The following is a 17,551-nucleotide window of genomic DNA, read 5'->3' as shown; positions in this document are numbered from 1 at the left end:
TAGTGAATGTGATGGTGTTCCAAATTGGAGTAGTGGTCTTTAGGGAGATCATATAAGTGGTGATTGTGGCCGTAATGTGACATATATCTACAACCAAAATTCTCATCCTAAAACCTGTTCTTTTGTTTTGAGTTAAAAAATTAAGGTTAATTCATTTTGAAAATAAGTAAAACAAAATAATTGTATTTCAGCTTATATTTTGTATTTCAAAACCAAAAATTGACAGCCAACTTTAATAATAAATATCGTCACTATTTTATTTTTCAATGTTATATTTTGTTATTATAAGAAATTGTTCTGTTTTTAATTCCTCAATTGAAATTATGGTTTCTTTGAGCCCAGACCAGGGATACTTTAAAGCTAATTATAGTCACCAGCATGAAGTTTAAGTGCAAGAACGGGTAATGTAACTAATAAAGACTTTCAGACAATTGTGATGTTTGGCTAACTTTATAGAAACCTATATTAATTGGTTTCTAGTGTTTAGCTAACTTTATAAAACCCATTAGTAACAAGTTTTGCCCTGAAAATTCAAAAACTGCATTTGGAATCTCAGACAACAATTAATTCTATAATTTGATATCTCTTGTGCTAAAATCTCATAAAATAGCTAGTATGATTGTACCTTTTCCCCCCTCCTAAAATAGAGATCAGCATAGCAACCAATTTGAATATTTTAAAGAAAACATAATATCCTGGTGATGAAGGTTCTCAATTGGAGTTAAGAACCTGCACAGGAAAGAGTGTACACCATAACTAAAAATAAATAACCTCACCAACACTAGGCTTGTTCAATGGAAGTTGTCATCAGTAACTGAGGCCTAACTGAAGTCCAAGGGCAGCATGAACAAGAAAAAGCGTCATGATACCACTACCCAAGATACCATGAACATTCCTTAGTCCAGGATTTCCCTGCATTTCATTCAAGTGATAAAAGTAAGGGATTGATAAATGGTAAGAAGTTTATGTGACAAGAGGGGGAAACCTAGAACAAAGAAGTTGAGAATGTAAAATTTTTGGCTCCATTTGTAGCTGATAAGTGTTGTCATCTGGGCTAATTTGGTTCACTTTTTTCCCTTAATTCATTATGGTATTGATGATGTTTTTAACAATAAGATTGTGACCGAGTAGTTAGTTGCATACATACACTCTAAGGATTCATTTGCGAGTTGAGTTTCGGAGGGAAAGGAAGAAAAATAGAAGACTTCAAAGCTCTTTCACAAATATATTTTATTGGTTTTTCCTTTCCCTTCATTTCCCTCAAAACTAAACTCGCAAACGGATCCTAAAATTCCTACTTTTTCATTTATTTACCAATGACTCAAAATCAATACAAACATAATGGAAATAACCATTACCTCAAACAATGAGGGCAATATAGTCTGTATTGTCAACAAACCAAGGCCAATGACGCCTGTAACAGCATGAGGACTGCAAACAAAAGAACAAAACAGGGACATGAAATAACATTTGGCACAGTTGAACACCAACTGGTTAGTGTATAAGATTTTTATTTTTCCATTCGAAAATGAATAAAGAAACCTTATAACAGGAATGTGACTATGCTAGAATTTAACAAATTAAAAACTAACTATTAAAACCTGAGGAGAGTTATAGTTACTTGTTGATTACCTCTCAAAAATGGGTTTATCCGATGTGAGTAGCGATGTTACTCCACCAGTAGCTCCAAGAGCAAAGAAGAAAAACATACCAGCTAAAAGTTTAGGGTGCAAGTCCTTGGCCTTAGCCTTTTCCTCCTGCAATATTCAAGAATCAGCTAAAAATATGAAGCTAGTTGTGTTATACTATACGAAATGATGACAAACAACAAGATGTTAGTCTAATAGTATCGGCCCCCACTAGATCTCCAAATAAATATAAATGTAAAATGTTTGAGGTTGGGAGGGATAGTCATACCCGAAAGGAATTAGTTTTTACTCATAGGGTAAGGGGATCCCTTGGACCTTGGTTATACCAAAAATATATGAAATGATACTCTAATCAGAAGTTGTAAAGTTAGGAAGGGATATCAATATACCACATCATCCGAATAGCGTATCCGAAAACCAAGATAGGTACCATAGCCACCCATAGCAAACAGCACAACAGCCTGCAAGTTAAGACAAATTCATTTGACAACAAAAACAAGGCCTCCTACAATGGATAATTCTTACATAGACAAGGTCCATTTAAATCATTGACACATTATTATAGTAGCTAACCTGCCTAACCATTAATTATCAGTTAACTATTAATTAATGATGTGTCAAATAGTGGCTAAGTTCACCTTACTTCACCAACTTGAAATTATGAACTTCATTCAAATATTTAAGTGAAAAAACATTGACCACACCTGCATTTTGGCTTAATTAACCCTCATTAATATGAGGATAATAACACAAAATTTGCATAGACATGAATGGTACAACCAAGTATCTACGATGATTATTGATTGACAAAATAATAATAATTTACCATAATTAATAATGTGCCAATAAATATTTTCCTAGCGTAACAAACTTGCAGGGCCAGCCCGTGAGGGTGAGGCAAAGGCGAAACAAAGGGCCCATAATTAATGGAGTAATTTTGTCTCAGTATGAAAAGTATGCTTTTGTTTTTATTCATTTCAAAATTTGTGTTTTCAATTATTATTCCTCTTCCCATAAATTTGTTCAATTCTTTTGGTGGTTATAATGATCACTAATTTATATTATCACATAATTGAAATAAGGTCTGACGTGAGAAAAATATGAAACCATTTAACACTTATTAAGAAGAGGGTACATAAAAATATATTGGACTCAAGTGCTCAATAAATAGCAATAACCGAACTTGAAAATAAAGTTGATCTTACGTTCTCACGATTTGATATATCTTATTGTAAAAATATTGCATATTTAAATTATTTAATATACAATATTTGTTTATTATCGCAATATGTTATTGGTCCTCAATTTTGGTAGAAAGTGCTCACCTGAGTTCACAAGATTTATATTTAATACCCAAAAAGAAAAACTGACCATAGTGATGATAAATGATAATACCTACCATGTTGCCAGGGTGACCCCAATGCACAAGCCATCCAGGGAGATCGAATGACTTAACAATCTCAACAAAAGGTTCAAACACAGATGTCACAGCTCCAGCTGTCAATATACATTTGTACTAGTTATCAAATTTTGAAAGTGTTTATAAAAAATATTGAAAATCTCAACTACAATAGGAAAATGTTTTTTTAAGCAAACTTGTTGAAGGATGCCATATATTTTCATGTGTAATAAATGTAGTAGGTATTAAAAATTCAATGTAACATAAAGGACAAAAACTTAGGTATATTTGATAAATAAAATATAACATGACAAAATAGGACACTATATATATACAACCTTATGAAAATGTTTTTTTTTTCTGTAATTTGAATCAATGATAATAGCAACCTTATAATTGTGCCGAGATCAAGTAAGAATTAAAAAAGGAATAATGGGAGAGTACCTCCGGGTAAGAGAGCAGCAGCGTAGAGCAATGGTAACGGAGAAAAAGAGTGTAAGATAGTTTCATTGGTGTCACTCAATTCTTCTTTATCCTCCTTCACCACAAAACACTTGCGCTCAATAATACTTCTTGTGGTTTGAGAAGCCAATGTAACTTGAAAGCGAGATGATGTTGGTGAAGAACTGAGGAAAGAAGAAGATGGAAAAATAGGATGATAGTGTGGAGTTTTTACAGCAACACCACTTCCAACACAAGTAGCCATTGCCATTTTGTAAGGAAAAGAAAAGGAAATGATGGAGATAAGATAAATTATGGTGTGAGAATGAGAAAGGTGAAGAGAGACACACGCCTATTTGAAACACTTTTCCACGTGGGCATTGGGCTTGGCTCAGTAGAATTTGGGCATACAGATCAAAAAATTTAAAGCTTTGGTAATTATACAAACCTCCTCAAATTCAGCTTCAAATTTTTTAATACTACTCTTGTTTCATTAATGTAGTACAAGTCACTTATAAATCTCGAAGGAAGTTTATGTAACTTTTGAAGAGAGAAAAATGCCAATTATGATTAGTTAAGATAAATCAAATTTTCCCATATTTTTCTTTTTGAATAACAATTTTGCTTTTTAGCTGTTAATTTTATTTGTGATTGTAAAGATTTATACACCACCATTACATCATTCACCATTCATTTGAATTTTTGTTAAAAGTGAATGATGATTAAGCACAAAAGAATAATATAACAGTGTGTAAAGCATTAATGCATACATTTTTTCTCTTGTATGGAGCAGACTGTCAACATAAATTAGTTGTTAAATTTTCACAGTTCAGCAAACTGAACTTCTCTCCTCTTTTTTATGGTACTCGATCTTTGAGTATCTTTTAAAACCACAAGAAGAAGAAAAACATTTGAATGATGAATAAATAAAAAGGATGCTACAGTTTTCACCTCCTTAATTAATACAATAATGGCGAAGAGATTTGAACTTTATATATTAACTCTATTAACTACCCAAATCCTTTACTGATAATGGTTTTCTTTCTCCTAATTCCAAACTAATCCTTGCACAATTAGGATGATGTCATGACCTAAACTTAATGTACATAGATGATGAAATTAAAAGACACTGGGATCAAAATTCTGCTCATTCTTGCATGCTTCTGTTGCCCTCTTTGACTATATTACAGTCAAACGCAGTTTGGAAATTCAAATGCAAACCACGGTCTTCACTTTTATGTACCTACAACAACGCTCTACAAAAGTATCAAGGTCTATGTCCCAGTACCAATGTCAAAACATGTTGAAATGTGTCACAATTTTCTGAATGATACAAGTTATATCTAATTAACAAGAATTCTTAACATAAAAGGTAGATTATATTTTTCAGGCCCATGCTTATAGAACATCTTACCAAGAATTCTAAGAGAGTTTTAGAAAACTGACAATGAGTGTTGAAATGTGCCACAATTTTATAAGCATGTGGCAAGAAAAATAAAATCTAACTTGTATGTAGGGAGTTCTTGCTATTCAGATATAGCTTGTACTATCTAGCAAATTGTGGCACATTTCAACAAAAACACAAAGCAGATATTAACTATAAGTGTGGCTAGGACCTAATAAGATTTAAATCTATGATAAAGAACAGTGACGATTCGATTCTGTTACTTTCTAACTTATCTCAAGAAACATTAAGATCAACTATTAATAACAGTAATGACGGAAACTATCAACTTACCATTTTACATACATCCAACAATTGTGACCTGAGCCAGTTGCTTCATCTATCTATCTACTCTTAGAATGTTGTTGTTTAAGTGACCCCTCTGTACTGATTCCATTTGAGGATCTATTCTCCAGTGGCCATCAACAACAAATTTTATCTGCAACAAAGAATTACAATCGTTAAATCTTTCAAGTTTTATGCTCTACAACCCATGAAGGTAATAATAAAAACAAATAGGTAATAACATTCCCACTGCTGCCCCACTAAGGAAAAAATAAATAGAAAAACTACGAGGAAATAAGTGAAAGAGAAAACTTGAAAACTGCATACAGAAGGGCAGAGCCAATAATTACTTATCCTACTAAGGCTATTTCAAACAGAAAGAGGAACCATAGGCCGTGAGTCTGTGCCCAATGCCCCTACTAGTTTTGAGTTCATAAAGAAGGCCTCAATAGTTCAATTACCATTAGAACACCTAAGAGCTCAGAACTTTTTAATACAGGTAATTGATAGATGTAGTCACAAAGAAATTCAACATTGCCAAACACAACACCGATTTCATCTTGTACACAATGTGTCCAAAAGATATTCAAATTCAATCCAGAGTATTATTACTACACGAGAGCTTACATCGTGTGGCATTACCCTGCTTTTAGTAACAGCTAAGTTGAAACAGAAGTACCAGATGTCATGCTTACAAATGTTAAATTTTTAATTGTTTGATTGCATCGGTATAAACCTATATGACAGGCTACTTCAAATTATAAAGTAGTCAAAGTTTCACACTGGGGATGTTCACAGTGCTTAGGCAATAGCTACAATTAAAAAAAAGACTTGGAAAAAAAAACCTATGTCTATGATGGGCCTTTGAAACAATTAACATACTGAAAACAGAAAGTGCCTTCTAATTCTTAGTGGACAAACACCGCATGAACTACACACAAATGGAAGATATATTAATAAACAGATAAATAAAAAAAATATATATAATAAATATAGTAGTTGGATATTATTATTTTTTAGAAAACAAATATCATAGCTAATATTACAACTATATATTTTGACTATTGCTGGATAAGATAATCCTGAAAGTCAAACATTTTACTCAGTGGGTATTAGAATGGTCCTCCATAAGTATTGCAACTATATCCTTGAATAAATTGAATGACTTAACTATATCAAGTTGTGCATATGCAGGGGTCAGTAGCATAAGCATTAGAAGAAGATGCACCCACCTCATACACACCAGGATAAAGCCACAGCATTGTTGACCAAAATTTGGATCTCCTGGATATCATTACAATGAACAGTGATGTCAATACAAGACAGATAAGGTGATTCAAATACTAGTTTAATATTATTATGTTGTTAATTTATAACGGTATGCAAAGATTTGTTCACTCTGTATCTAAGATGACATTGGCCTACTCTGATAACAAACCATTAAAGATACTTTCAGCTTCAGCCTCAACCCTAATAGCCATCTAAATAAAGAGACCATGTATCTTTCTTACTTGATCAATAAACCATATGTAATCAAGGAGACTAGAATGATGGCAAATGATTATGTAAACGGTCAATAGTATCTAGTTGAGCATTTTCAATTAAATTTTTAAGCCTTAGTACAGAACATGTGTATCCTATCCTAAAATATTTAGAACCTTGATTCACCAAGCTCTACGACACTAATTGATTGTTGGGGATCCATTTTAATTCGGTGATGCCAACCATTGAAGCTACCGGCCACCTCTACAACATCACCTTCACCACAGAATTCAATCTGAACCTGTAAAATGTAAGGGAGTACAGCACCATCAGCAGGTATACAAATGTAATAACAAAATAAATAGTTATAAATATTTAACTTTTTGGAAATAAAGCTATAATTTCACTTATTAATGCGAAAAAGCATACTCCTGTCACCTTGCACCTATTGAAGATTATGAACAAATAGCTTGATTGAAATTCAAATCAAAGTATAGACTTCCATAATTTAGAATATGAATTTCCTGGCTAAATAGCTTGATTAAGTCTATAAGAAAGGTAATGATGTACCTCCTTGAGTCCTGAAAGACTTTCTTCAGCAATTTGTAACTCAGTATCTTTCTCAGAGACATATTTTCTGGCTTTGCTGATTTCCTCTTCCGTCTTAGTTTGCAATACAGATAAAGCAAACTGAAAGCAATAATTATAACATGCAGCAGCTGTGAGTTATATGGAATAACTCTACTGAATTGTAGAGAGGGATGAGAAAAAAGCTCAAAAAATATTTTCCTTCCACTTAGCAAGATCTGGGACACATTTTTCTTACATGCAGAAGCTACCTAGTTTGACAAATAATTCAGCTGTTTTTGACAAGTTTACATCTTAAGAAATCTGACACTAAAAACTATGTCGATATTTGTCAAATATCTATTTTTTGGTAGAGGAAAATTTAGGTGAGTTGGGTCTCAGGGGCTCACTAGAGTAAGGGCAACCCTCGCGGCTCTCTGAGAGAGTACAGAGGTACATAGAAATTACCAACCAACATGGTCCTCACGTCGGCACCGAGATTTGAAGGGGTATGAGCCAATTCAACTAATTTTCTTTTTACTTTTTTAATTTTTTGCTGGACCTTCAATTTCAGTTTTAGTTTTCTCCCTCAGGCTATAATGAGTATGGAAAAATTAATTGTTTTCTTGGCAAATCAAAGGTGCCAAAGCCGAAAGAAACGTTAGATAAATATCTTACAGAGAGCTCAGAACAGTAAGTGTTATCAGAAATTGTTCATCCTCATCTACCTTTTTTTTCTCAATCTGTTCCTTCAGGCGAGACAGCTCCAACTCCTTCTGATGCTATGCACCCAAACCCATTTACAGAAGGAAAAGGAAAAAATAAGCACAAGTTATATTTATAACAATTCTGAACAAAGCATAATAAAACCTTAACAACTACTACCAGCATGAACTTGAGCTGGTTTATCTCACTTTGATTCTGCACTTTTGGAGCCTGAAAATTGTGATACAGTAAAAAGTAAAAATCAAGGCTACAATAAGTTTTTAAGTCGAGATGGAACTTCTGGATATTTAGATGCAAAATGACCTCATCATTGAAATTCTTGTGGTTATGAACAGTTAGATCCTCATGCTGCATGTGATCATCCCTATATATAATTTGAATACAAGAAGAAAAAAGGCTCAGTTCAAATGCAAATGCCAATGACTCCGCATAATCCTGATTGGCTTGGCAACCGTATAATACAAAATACTTACACAAGAACCTGTTCCCACATTCCAGATGAAATGACTTCCTTGGATGTCAATGAGCTAACATTAAGTTCCATGTTATTATTTTCTTCAGGTGGATGGGTGTTTAGTGGTATATCGACAACAGGTTCTGGTTCAGTATATACTTTCCTTTCCTGAGAATCATTCCCATTTGAAATACCAGAGACGTGGTCTGAAAAATAAATATTGGAATATTTTAAAGTATACATATCTTCAATTATATTATAGAGAATTAAATGACTTCGATATAGAGAGGATTATACATTAGGTTTGTTTATAGTATCTTAGAATATCTCTTAGGGTCGAGAAAGTGACGTAGAAGATCTTTTGGATTGAGATTACTTTATTTTTTATTTTATGATTTGTTTCCTTATTTAATTAGGAGTCTAGTATTAATATAAATAGAGGTTAATATTATGTCTTTTGTATCTGTTAAACTGGCACAGATTAAGGAGAAGAAAAAGATAGGAATTCAAAGAATACCTCGAGGATCAGGAAACCCTAGATCCCTGTTTTATTGAATATCGTAGAAATTATTACAATGGAGAAGAAGATAGATTCTAGGAGGAGTTACAATGGCTGATTTCCCATAAATCAGTTACCCAACCAATACTTTCCCAAAAAGTATTTTTAACTACTTCCTAGTTTTCTATTTATAGACTTCTTAACTAACTTCTTTTAGGAAGTTAGTTATTTTCGGTTATGCCTTGTTGCCCCCCCAAAGTGCCACCTTGTCCTCAAGGGGAAAGTGTGCAAAGGCCTCTCTGAGTTGATCAACCAGCTCCCAAGAATTGTCACAATTTGGGAGTTTGTCCCACTATACCAAAACCTCTAGTTGCCCATCACTTCTTTCTCTGCACTGCAAAAAGGCACTTAGGCTCACTTGTAGTTCATACTCTTCAGAGAGCATAGGTGGCAGGGGTTGAGCTTGTTGCACTGGCTTCAGAGATTTTTTTAACAATGATACATGGAACACCGGATGGATCCTGGCATGATTAGGGAGTTCCAATCTATAAGCCACTGAACCAATCTTCTCTAAAATTTGATAAGGGTCATAGAACTTTGCTGCTAGGTCTCTTAGCTAATGACTTCAATTTGTAGGGTTGAAGCTTCAAAAACACCCATTCTCCTACCTCAAATTCGACCTTCCTTTTATGCTTATCAGCATGAGCCCTCATTATGTCTTGAGCATTCAACAAATTCTGCTGTAACTCTTGCAACACCACATCTCTATCTTGAAGTAATTGATTCACTGCCTCTACCTTAGAAGTGAAGGTACATCCTTTGATCAAGGTAGGAGGATCTCTCCCATATAGAGCTTTAAATGGAGTCATGCCAGCTGACCTATTATAGGTAGTATTAAACCAAAACTCTGCCCAAGTAAGCCATTCCACCCACTGCTTGAGTTTAGGTCCTGCAAAATACCTTAGATAGGTTTCTAAGCTTCTATTCACCACCTCAGTTTGCCCATCAGTCTAAGGGTGGTAGGCAGTGCTATACTTCAATTTAGTTCCTGCTAATTTGAACAATTCTTGCCAGAATTGACTGAGGAAGATTTTCTCTGTCAGAAATGATGGTTGCTGGAAAACCATGTAACCTAACCACCTCCTTTACAAACATAGCTGCCACATATCTAGCATTGAAAGGGTGGCCCAAGGGATGGAAATGAGCATATTTTGTGAGTCTATCTACTACCACAAATATAGTATCCTTCCCCTTAGTTTTAGGTAAGCCAGATATGAAATCCATGGAAATATCTTGCCAAACTTGAGTAGGAATTGGCAAAGGTTGCAACAAACCACTAGGGGCCAAGGTGGAGTATTTCTGCCTTTGGCAAACATCACAAGTTTCCACATAATGATTCACATAGCTCCTCATACCCTCCCAATAGAAGAAACTAGAGACCCTCTTGAATGTTCTAAAGAAACCAGAGTGTCCCCCAGCCACACTATCATGACATTCAGCTAGGATTAAGGGAAGTTTATTGGAATTCTTGGGTAGTACTAACCTACCTTTATACAACAACCTTCCTGCCTGAAACTGGAATCCAAGATGTGAATTAGGCTCACAAACTAGATCTTGTATCACCTTTTGCCATTTAGGTTCTTGTTGCAGTTCTTGAAACCAATCATCTGCATCCTCTAGGTTGATGATAGACACAGCAGCATACATAGTCTTCCTAGAAAGGGCATCTGCAACTGTATTTTCCCTCCCAGGCTTGAATTGAATTTCAAAATCTAATCCAATAAGCTTGACTGCCCATCTAAACTGCTCTTCACTGAAAAGTCTCTGTTCTGTGAGAAATTTGAGGCTTCTCTAATCTGTTCTAAGAATAAAATGCCTCCCCATTAAATAGTGCTTCCACTTTTGGATTGCTTGCACAACTGCCATGAGCTCTCTTTCATAGACTGACTTCATTTGTGCTCTAATTGATAAACCCTTGCTCCAAAAAGCCAAAGGCATTCCCTCCTGCATCAACACTGCCCCCAAACCTTAACTAGAAGCATCTGTTTCAATCACGAAAGTCTTAGATAAATCAGGGACTGCCAAGAGGGGTAACTTGATCATAGCAGTTTTCAACCCCTGGAAAGCTATGGATGCATCCTCTCCCCAAACAAAATTATCCTTTTTCAACAAGTCAGTCAAGGGCTTGGCTATCTTACCATACCCTTGTACAAACTTTCTATAGTACCCTGTGAGACCTAAGAACCCCCTTAGACCCTTCAAGTCCTTAGGAATTGGCCAAGTCTTCATAGTAGCAACCTTGGCTTGATCTGCTGCCACTCCTGACCCAGATATGATATGCCCTAGATATTCCAAACTAGGCCTAGCAAAGCAACACTTCTTTTTATTAATTTTCAAGGAATTTGAGCTCAATACCTCCAACACTTGCCTCAAATGTTCCTGATGGGCAGCCTCCCCCTTGATCAAGATGTCATCAAAAAATACCAAAGCAAATTGTCTCAGGAAGGGCCTCAAGACCTCATTCATCAAAGCCTGAAATGTAGAGGGGGCATTTGTTAAGCCAAAGGGCATCACAACAAATTCATAATGCCCCTCATGGGTCCTAAAGGTAGTCTTCTCAATATCATTCCCCTTCATCCTAATCTGGTGATATCCTGACTTTAAGTCTAGTTTGGTAAATACATTAGCCCCTCCAATCTCATCTAGCAGTTCTTCTATTATAGGGATGGGAAATTTGTTAGGAATAGTGATTCTGTTCAAGGCCCTGTAGTCTACACAAAACCTCCAACCTCCATCCTTCTTCTTGACCAATATAATTGGACTAGAATAGGGACTAATACTATGCCTTATTACTCCTGATTCCAACATCTCTCCTACTAACCTCTCTATTTCTGTTTTCTGATAATTAGGATATTTATAGGGCCTCAAGTTTGGAATTGTAGCCCCTTCTATCAAATGTATTGCATAATCACACCTCCTAGTAGGGGGTAGCTCCTTAGGATCCACAAACAACTCTTCAAACTCTGTCAGTAAGTTGAGAATAGGCCCTAACGGAGTGGGGGGTATTTCTTCACTTTGAACAGATTCACATTATATTAACAAACCTTCTCCCTCTTCCTTCAGAATTTGCATCAGTGCTCCAAATGGAAGCTCTGTTCGAGCCAAAGCTGGATTCCCAGAGATTTTGATCCATTCATTCCCCCTCTTCACAGTGAGCTCTAACCTTCCAAAATCAGCTTTGACTTCCCCTAACTGAGCCAACCAATCCAATCCTAACACCATGTCCACCCCCTTGAGATTAAAGAGATAGAAATCTTGTACCTCATTAAGTTGTTGTAGTTGGAACTTCAGATGCTCACACTTCCCTTTACATCTCACCCTATAGCCATCACCTACCTCCACCCAATAAGCAAGGGTATCCACTACCTTTAATTGCAACTTCTTCACCATTTCTGCAGCAATAAAATTGTGAGAAGCTCCACAATCTATTAAGATGATCACTGACCTTTCTTCCACCCATCCTTCCACCTTCCAAGATCTAGTAGTTGTAAAACCTGTCACGGAACACAATGATAAATGCAGAGATTTAAAAGTCTACAACTGCTCCTCCCCTTCTTCATTGCCCTCCTCCTCCTCATCTGCTTCTACTAATATCATTCGAAGTTGCTTATTTCTACATTTGTGTTCCCTATTGTAGGGTTCATCACAACGAAAGCACAACCCTTTTTCCCTTTTCTCCCTTATTTCTGCATTAGTCAAGTGTTTGAATTCTCCTGACTTGTTCTTCACACTCTCCTCAGAATGACTTGGTCCAAGACTCCTCATCGAATTGCTACCAGTAGAATTTTCCCACCTCCTATCCGTATTGGGCTTGGACTCCACAGTAACAGTCTTTGTATAAGAGTTGCTTCTGGACCCTCCAGATCCTCTTGGAATGTAAACAGGATGAATTTTTTTGTTATCAACATATTCTTCTGCTCAATTAATAAGACATTTTGTATCATGTCTGATAAAGATTGCAATTCATATAGCTTCACTTCTGCTTGTAATTCTTCCTTCAAGCCATTCAAGAAAATGCCCCTAACACACTCCTAATCTATGGACCTCAAAGCTCCTACATATTTTTCAAAATCTTCTACAAACTCCTGAACGGTTCCTGTCTGTTTAAGAGCCAATAACTGCTCAAAAGGATTCTGAACCATGGAAGGTTGGAACCTACGCACCACTGCTATCTTGAATCCATCCCAAGTAGGCTTGGATTACACTTCTCCCACCAATGGAACCAGCTCAAAGCCTTACCTTCTAACGCCATGACTGTAGCTTGCATCTTTTCTTCCTTCGTTACTTCCTTAAGAACGAAATAACGTTCTAAGGGATGTGTCCATCCAAACGCGTCTTCTCCGGCGAAAATTGGAATTTCCAATCTACGCCACTTTTCTCTGCGCAATGTTTCTTCACTTCGTTCTCCCCAACTTCCTCTTCTTTCTTGCGGTGAGCTATTACGATTGTGACCTAATTGCGACATTAGTTCTGCGATTTGTTCTCCATGCTTTCTGGCTAATGCTTCCGCATACTCCAAACATGTTCTCATCTCTTCTCGTTCTTGTTCCTAGTTTTCGTTACTTCTTGCCATACTTCTTGTCTTCATACGCAGCACAGAGGATACGTGGTTTTCAAGCACCAGAATTGGTGCTCTGATACCAGTGTTAAACTGGCACAGATTAAGGAGAAGAAAAAGATAGGAATTCAAAGAATACCTCGAGGATCAGGAAGCCCTAGATCCCTGTTTTATTGAATATCGTAGAAATTACTACAATGGAGAAGAAGATAGATTCTAGGAGTTACAATGGCTGATTTCCCAGAAATCAGTTACCCAACCAATACTTTCCCAAAAAGTATTTTTAACTACTTCCTAGTTTTCTATTATAGACTTCTTAACTAACTTCTTTTAGGAAGTTAGTTATTTTCGGTTATGCCTCGCTGGCGCCTCACGTACACCTTAGTGATTGGAGGTTTCTTCCTTATCTTAATTCTATCAGTATCACATTATAATTACATCATCATTCACAATAGTCTTAGTATAATTTATTATTATGAGCATTATGTTTTCACCTTTCATATATAAACCCTATAATTTCAACATCATGGTATCAGAGTCCTTGTGTCCGCCTTGAGGGAGGCTTAGGCTTATGATCCTTTTGCCGATTGGTTTTCCGTTGTCACCTTCTTCCCCACTTATTCGTAGTCATTGTCATCCCACTTTCAAGATTTGTTGTTTTATAGTCCTTCTAGCCCCCCTCTTTAGCACGTCAGTTTTCTCTTGATATTTTGGTTCTATTCTTGTTGTTGAACAATTTGTTAAAGTTTTGATCAACACCCTTCTTGGAACAGCAATCACCATTTTTGTCACAGGCGTCATAGATTCTCTTTCCTCCATATATGACAGGTTGGATGCATGTGACTATATACTCTGACTTAAGGGGGAGTGTTGGATATCGAGCTAATGAAGAGGTTCAGATCTAGTGTGGTTAAGATGCATTAGCCCTGACTTCTCCCAAATGCAGTGGTCTCAACGTTCCCCAGATGCACTAGCCTAAAAGTTTCATAGACGTAGTGGACTCGGCTTTTCCCAGATGCACTGGACCCAGCTTTCCTGAGATGCATTGGACCCGTCTTTTCCCAGATGCATTGGCCCAGGTTTTGTCCTACATGCATTGGCCCCAATCTTGGGATTGAGATTATTTTATTTTATCTTTTATGTTTGTTTCCTTAATTAATTAGGAGTCTAGTATTAGTAAAGTAGGGGTTAGTATTATGTCTTTTGTATCACATTATCATTATCATCACTGATCACTCACAATAGTATCAATATAATTTATTATTTTGAGCATTCCTTTTTTTCTCCTTCCATATCTAAAACCTATAATTTCAACATTAAACAATTGAAGTTATGAAATGTCAGAAGGCAACAAAAAGAAAACAACAACAACCTACCATTTCCCACTAAGTGTGGTTGACTACATGGATCAATCAACACCATAATATTCTGCCGTAAATCACTTTTATGGTGGCATATAATATTATTAAAGTTATGGCACTCACAATAGTAAAAATTTGGGACTGATAGGTAACAAAAAGACAATACAGCTTCTTTTTCTACGCTTTTTTTTTTTCCTTTTATTGATATGCTGAAACTAAAATCAGAAGCTACTATGTGAAAGTCATAGTTCTAGACCTTCATGAGGACAAACTGAAACTACATATTAGACTTACCTTCAACTGGATCCAAATCTCCATTCTGAATAAAATTTGCCACCTTTTGCTCCAAGGACAATTCCATTGATGATTCCAAATGACTGAACATTTCATCTTTGGTGTCGAGATCAGAATCATTGAATGAAGTGTTGGAATGGTTTTCCACTGAAGAAACTGTCAGAGGTAAGGCTGTCCCTCTGACCAGTTTACCCATTGTATCCTCACTCTCAAAATCTCCACAAGAGTTGGTCTCAAATGATGATTCACCAGAGATTTCTATAGGTATGAAACTTTGGTTATCAAAGTTAGGATAATGAATTTCCCTTGAACTACTGTAATCATCCGTAAATGTCAGTTCGATTGGGACTTTGTTGACCTCTTCAGCAAGATCTTTGAGCTCACCTAAGCCATTGTCCATGGATGAATTAGCCGAGGAGTCTACAGGGATAGACGTGCATTCATCCAAACTTTGAGTTGAATCAGTATCCAAACTACTAGAATTGTCCCCAAGAAGAATTTTAGTTGACGTTGTGACATCATCGACCAAACTGTCCATCTTTACATTCTGACCTTTAAATTTTATTATATTAGGTAATCAGTTATGAATACAAGTAATACAAAACAGCACTCAGAAAGAGTAAACTTATTTGACCTGTGAAAGCACCATCCTTTTGTCTAAACTGTTTTCCGTGTTTAAGTAATGGATGCTGGCATTTAATGAGCTTGTGAGAAGCTCTTCAATTTGTTTATGTCCTCTTCGTCTGACAATGTTTGCCAGGTCCTTCCTATCAACATAAGCAGTTAATATAGAAGAGTCAAGTTCAAAATAAAAGACAAAAATGCACATTACCTATTCCAACTAGGGGTCCTGGCTTGACCTACGAAACAGTCCAAGCCTGAAGCTAATTGTGTAAACTTCCGGCTCAAGAAGTTAGACCAAATGTACTTTTGTGTTAGGGTCAGGTTCTGCTTCAGACTGTTACAACTAGGCTTGGGATCGCACATTGTATTACAACTGACTTTTTTACAACTAAGATAATATATTTTTTGATACGCAGAGATTATTTTTAATGAGGGGGAGTACTCAGCAGCTTAGATTTGAACTCGGGGGCTCACGCTTGAGGTCTGTCTGGGAGTTGGTATTTGGAAGGAAATGAAGAGGAAGGAAATGTTTGACAACTATCACACAACTGTACTTCATGGCTCTAATAACCTCCTTTAATGTCCCACAACTCTACCAATTAAGCTAACCGTTAGGGATTTTTTTACAAGATATATGTAACAAACTTCTTGACCTCAGTTAACAATTTTTTGCATAAAATCTATATTAAATAAAAATAAATCACTTAAATGTCTTAAATGTCTGGATAATGTATTGACCATGTAAAAGAGTTTATTTAGGGTGACAGAGTATAAATATGAAACATTGACAATAACTGTTTTGGTTCTATTTCTTTAATGATATCATTTAACTATGCACAATATTCAAATTTATACCTGACGTCAACATATCTAGTCAGCCCAATTCTGACCTGATCATTTTCAAGTCATAGCAAAATTGGGGTCCGATTCGTGCCATTTTAAACCCCTATAACCTATCCCATGAACACTCCTAGCTCCAATTATAGGTCATTTGAGGACAATTAAAATAAAAAAAATTTACTTCAAAATTGGAAACTTCACTCCTTCATCGGTTACCTTCCGTAGTTCAAAAGCTCCTTAGTGGAGGGAATGTGGTTCTCTGGAAGGCCAACGTCAATGAGAAATTGATGAATATCGTTGCAAATCTCAGCGTCGCTTTTAAGCCTTCGACTTCTCCTGAACCAAATTATTAATAATAAACACCGAAATTGAAATAGAAATAGAAATAAATAAAGCGAGAAGGTGGAAACCTTGTCCTTGTTGTTGCGTTGTTGGTTAGAGCAGCGCGTAGATGGAAGCGAGTGAGAGAGATTGCTGTGGGTTGGAAAAAGTTAGTTACTGAGAGCTTGCGAGAGATAAGAGTAATGCTTATGCTGCTCGGGATTGTGCTCATTTTTACATACGGCAACGGTGCGTGCTACATACGCTCTCCTCAAGTAAGAAGAAGAAGAAGGATGCTGGAGCTATAGAGGAAAGTGTGTTTTTGGATATTAATTAAGACACTAATATAAGAGAATATAGTGGGGTAGAATCTAAACCGTCTGCTGTTGGCTAAAGCATGAACGGCTACGATGAAGTGGTGATAATTAGTAAGCAAAGTTTTAAATATTTCCCACTTCCATAAATTCTTAAAACCGCTATCGAAATGTATTTAATGCCACTGCAATTAATGTCATATATAATTTTATAAGAGTAATGTTTTTCTACT

The 17,551-nt window shown here is 36.0% G+C and overlaps 2 protein-coding genes across 7 annotated transcripts; both read right to left on the bottom strand.

Annotated features, from left to right (window-relative positions):
- Positions 1–702: 702 nt before the first annotated feature.
- Positions 703–3,786, bottom strand: LOC109337993. Its single transcript, XM_019575114.1, has 6 exons — positions 3,493–3,786; positions 3,049–3,146; positions 2,039–2,110; positions 1,633–1,757; positions 1,359–1,431; positions 703–912 (listed from the first exon to the last, which is right to left on the bottom strand). Exons 1-6 carry the CDS (start codon positions 3,758–3,760, stop codon positions 808–810), a joined length of 741 nt encoding a protein of 246 aa, XP_019430659.1. The 5' UTR covers positions 3,761–3,786; the 3' UTR covers positions 703–807.
- A 658-nt stretch (positions 3,787–4,444) lies between these two features.
- On the bottom strand, positions 4,445–17,381 carry LOC109337995. 6 transcript variants are annotated; one of them, XM_019575117.1, is made up of 14 exons: positions 17,094–17,379; positions 16,900–17,019; positions 15,854–15,986; positions 15,220–15,766; positions 8,600–8,653; positions 8,467–8,554; positions 8,297–8,357; positions 8,153–8,203; positions 7,996–8,049; positions 7,271–7,390; positions 6,877–7,001; positions 6,451–6,502; positions 5,228–5,372; positions 4,445–4,745 (listed from the first exon to the last, which is right to left on the bottom strand). In XM_019575117.1, the coding sequence occupies exons 1-13, from the start codon at positions 17,234–17,236 to the stop codon at positions 5,274–5,276; spliced, it is 1,647 nt and encodes a 548-aa protein (XP_019430662.1). In that variant the 5' UTR covers positions 17,237–17,379; the 3' UTR covers positions 4,445–4,745; positions 5,228–5,273. The 6 variants fall into 6 exon arrangements, 5 of the variants coding, with proteins under 5 accessions (XP_019430662.1, XP_019430660.1, XP_019430661.1 ...); XM_019575115.1 differs by having other exon boundaries at positions 8,467–8,653; XM_019575116.1 differs by having other exon boundaries at positions 4,445–4,732; positions 8,467–8,653.
- Positions 17,382–17,551: the final 170 nt, after the last annotated feature.

The sequence above is a fragment of the Lupinus angustifolius genome, unplaced genomic scaffold, assembly GCF_001865875.1.
Source record: "Lupinus angustifolius cultivar Tanjil unplaced genomic scaffold, LupAngTanjil_v1.0 Scaffold_16_105, whole genome shotgun sequence".
NCBI classification, from domain to species: Eukaryota; Viridiplantae; Streptophyta; class Magnoliopsida; order Fabales; family Fabaceae; genus Lupinus; species Lupinus angustifolius.
This window is presented reverse-complemented; position numbering and strand designations above follow the sequence as displayed.

What these genes read in the sequence shown, in the direction of transcription:
- LOC109337993 (XM_019575114.1), bottom strand. Translation starts at nt 3,760, where the DNA reads ATGGCAATGGCTACTTGTGTTGGAAGTGGTGTTGCTGTAAAAACTCCA. An exon ending in TGCTGCTCTCTTACCCGGAG is followed by an intron (nt 3,147 to 3,492) that starts GTACTCTCCCAT and finishes GTATATTGACAG; the next exon opens with CTGGAGCTGTGACATCTGTG. An exon ending in GGGGTCACCCTGGCAACATG is followed by an intron (nt 2,111 to 3,048) that starts GTAGGTATTATC and finishes CTTAACTTGCAG; the next exon opens with GCTGTTGTGCTGTTTGCTAT.
- LOC109337995 (XM_019575115.1), bottom strand. Translation starts at nt 17,236, where the DNA reads ATGAGCACAATCCCGAGCAGCATAAGCATTACTCTTATCTCTCGCAAG. An exon ending in ACAAGAATTTCAATGATGAG is followed by an intron (nt 8,204 to 8,296) that starts GTCATTTTGCAT and finishes CACAATTTTCAG; the next exon opens with GCTCCAAAAGTGCAGAATCA. An exon ending in TTTATCCTGGTGTGTATGAG is followed by an intron (nt 5,373 to 6,450) that starts GTGGGTGCATCT and finishes TCTTTGTTGCAG; the next exon opens with ATAAAATTTGTTGTTGATGG.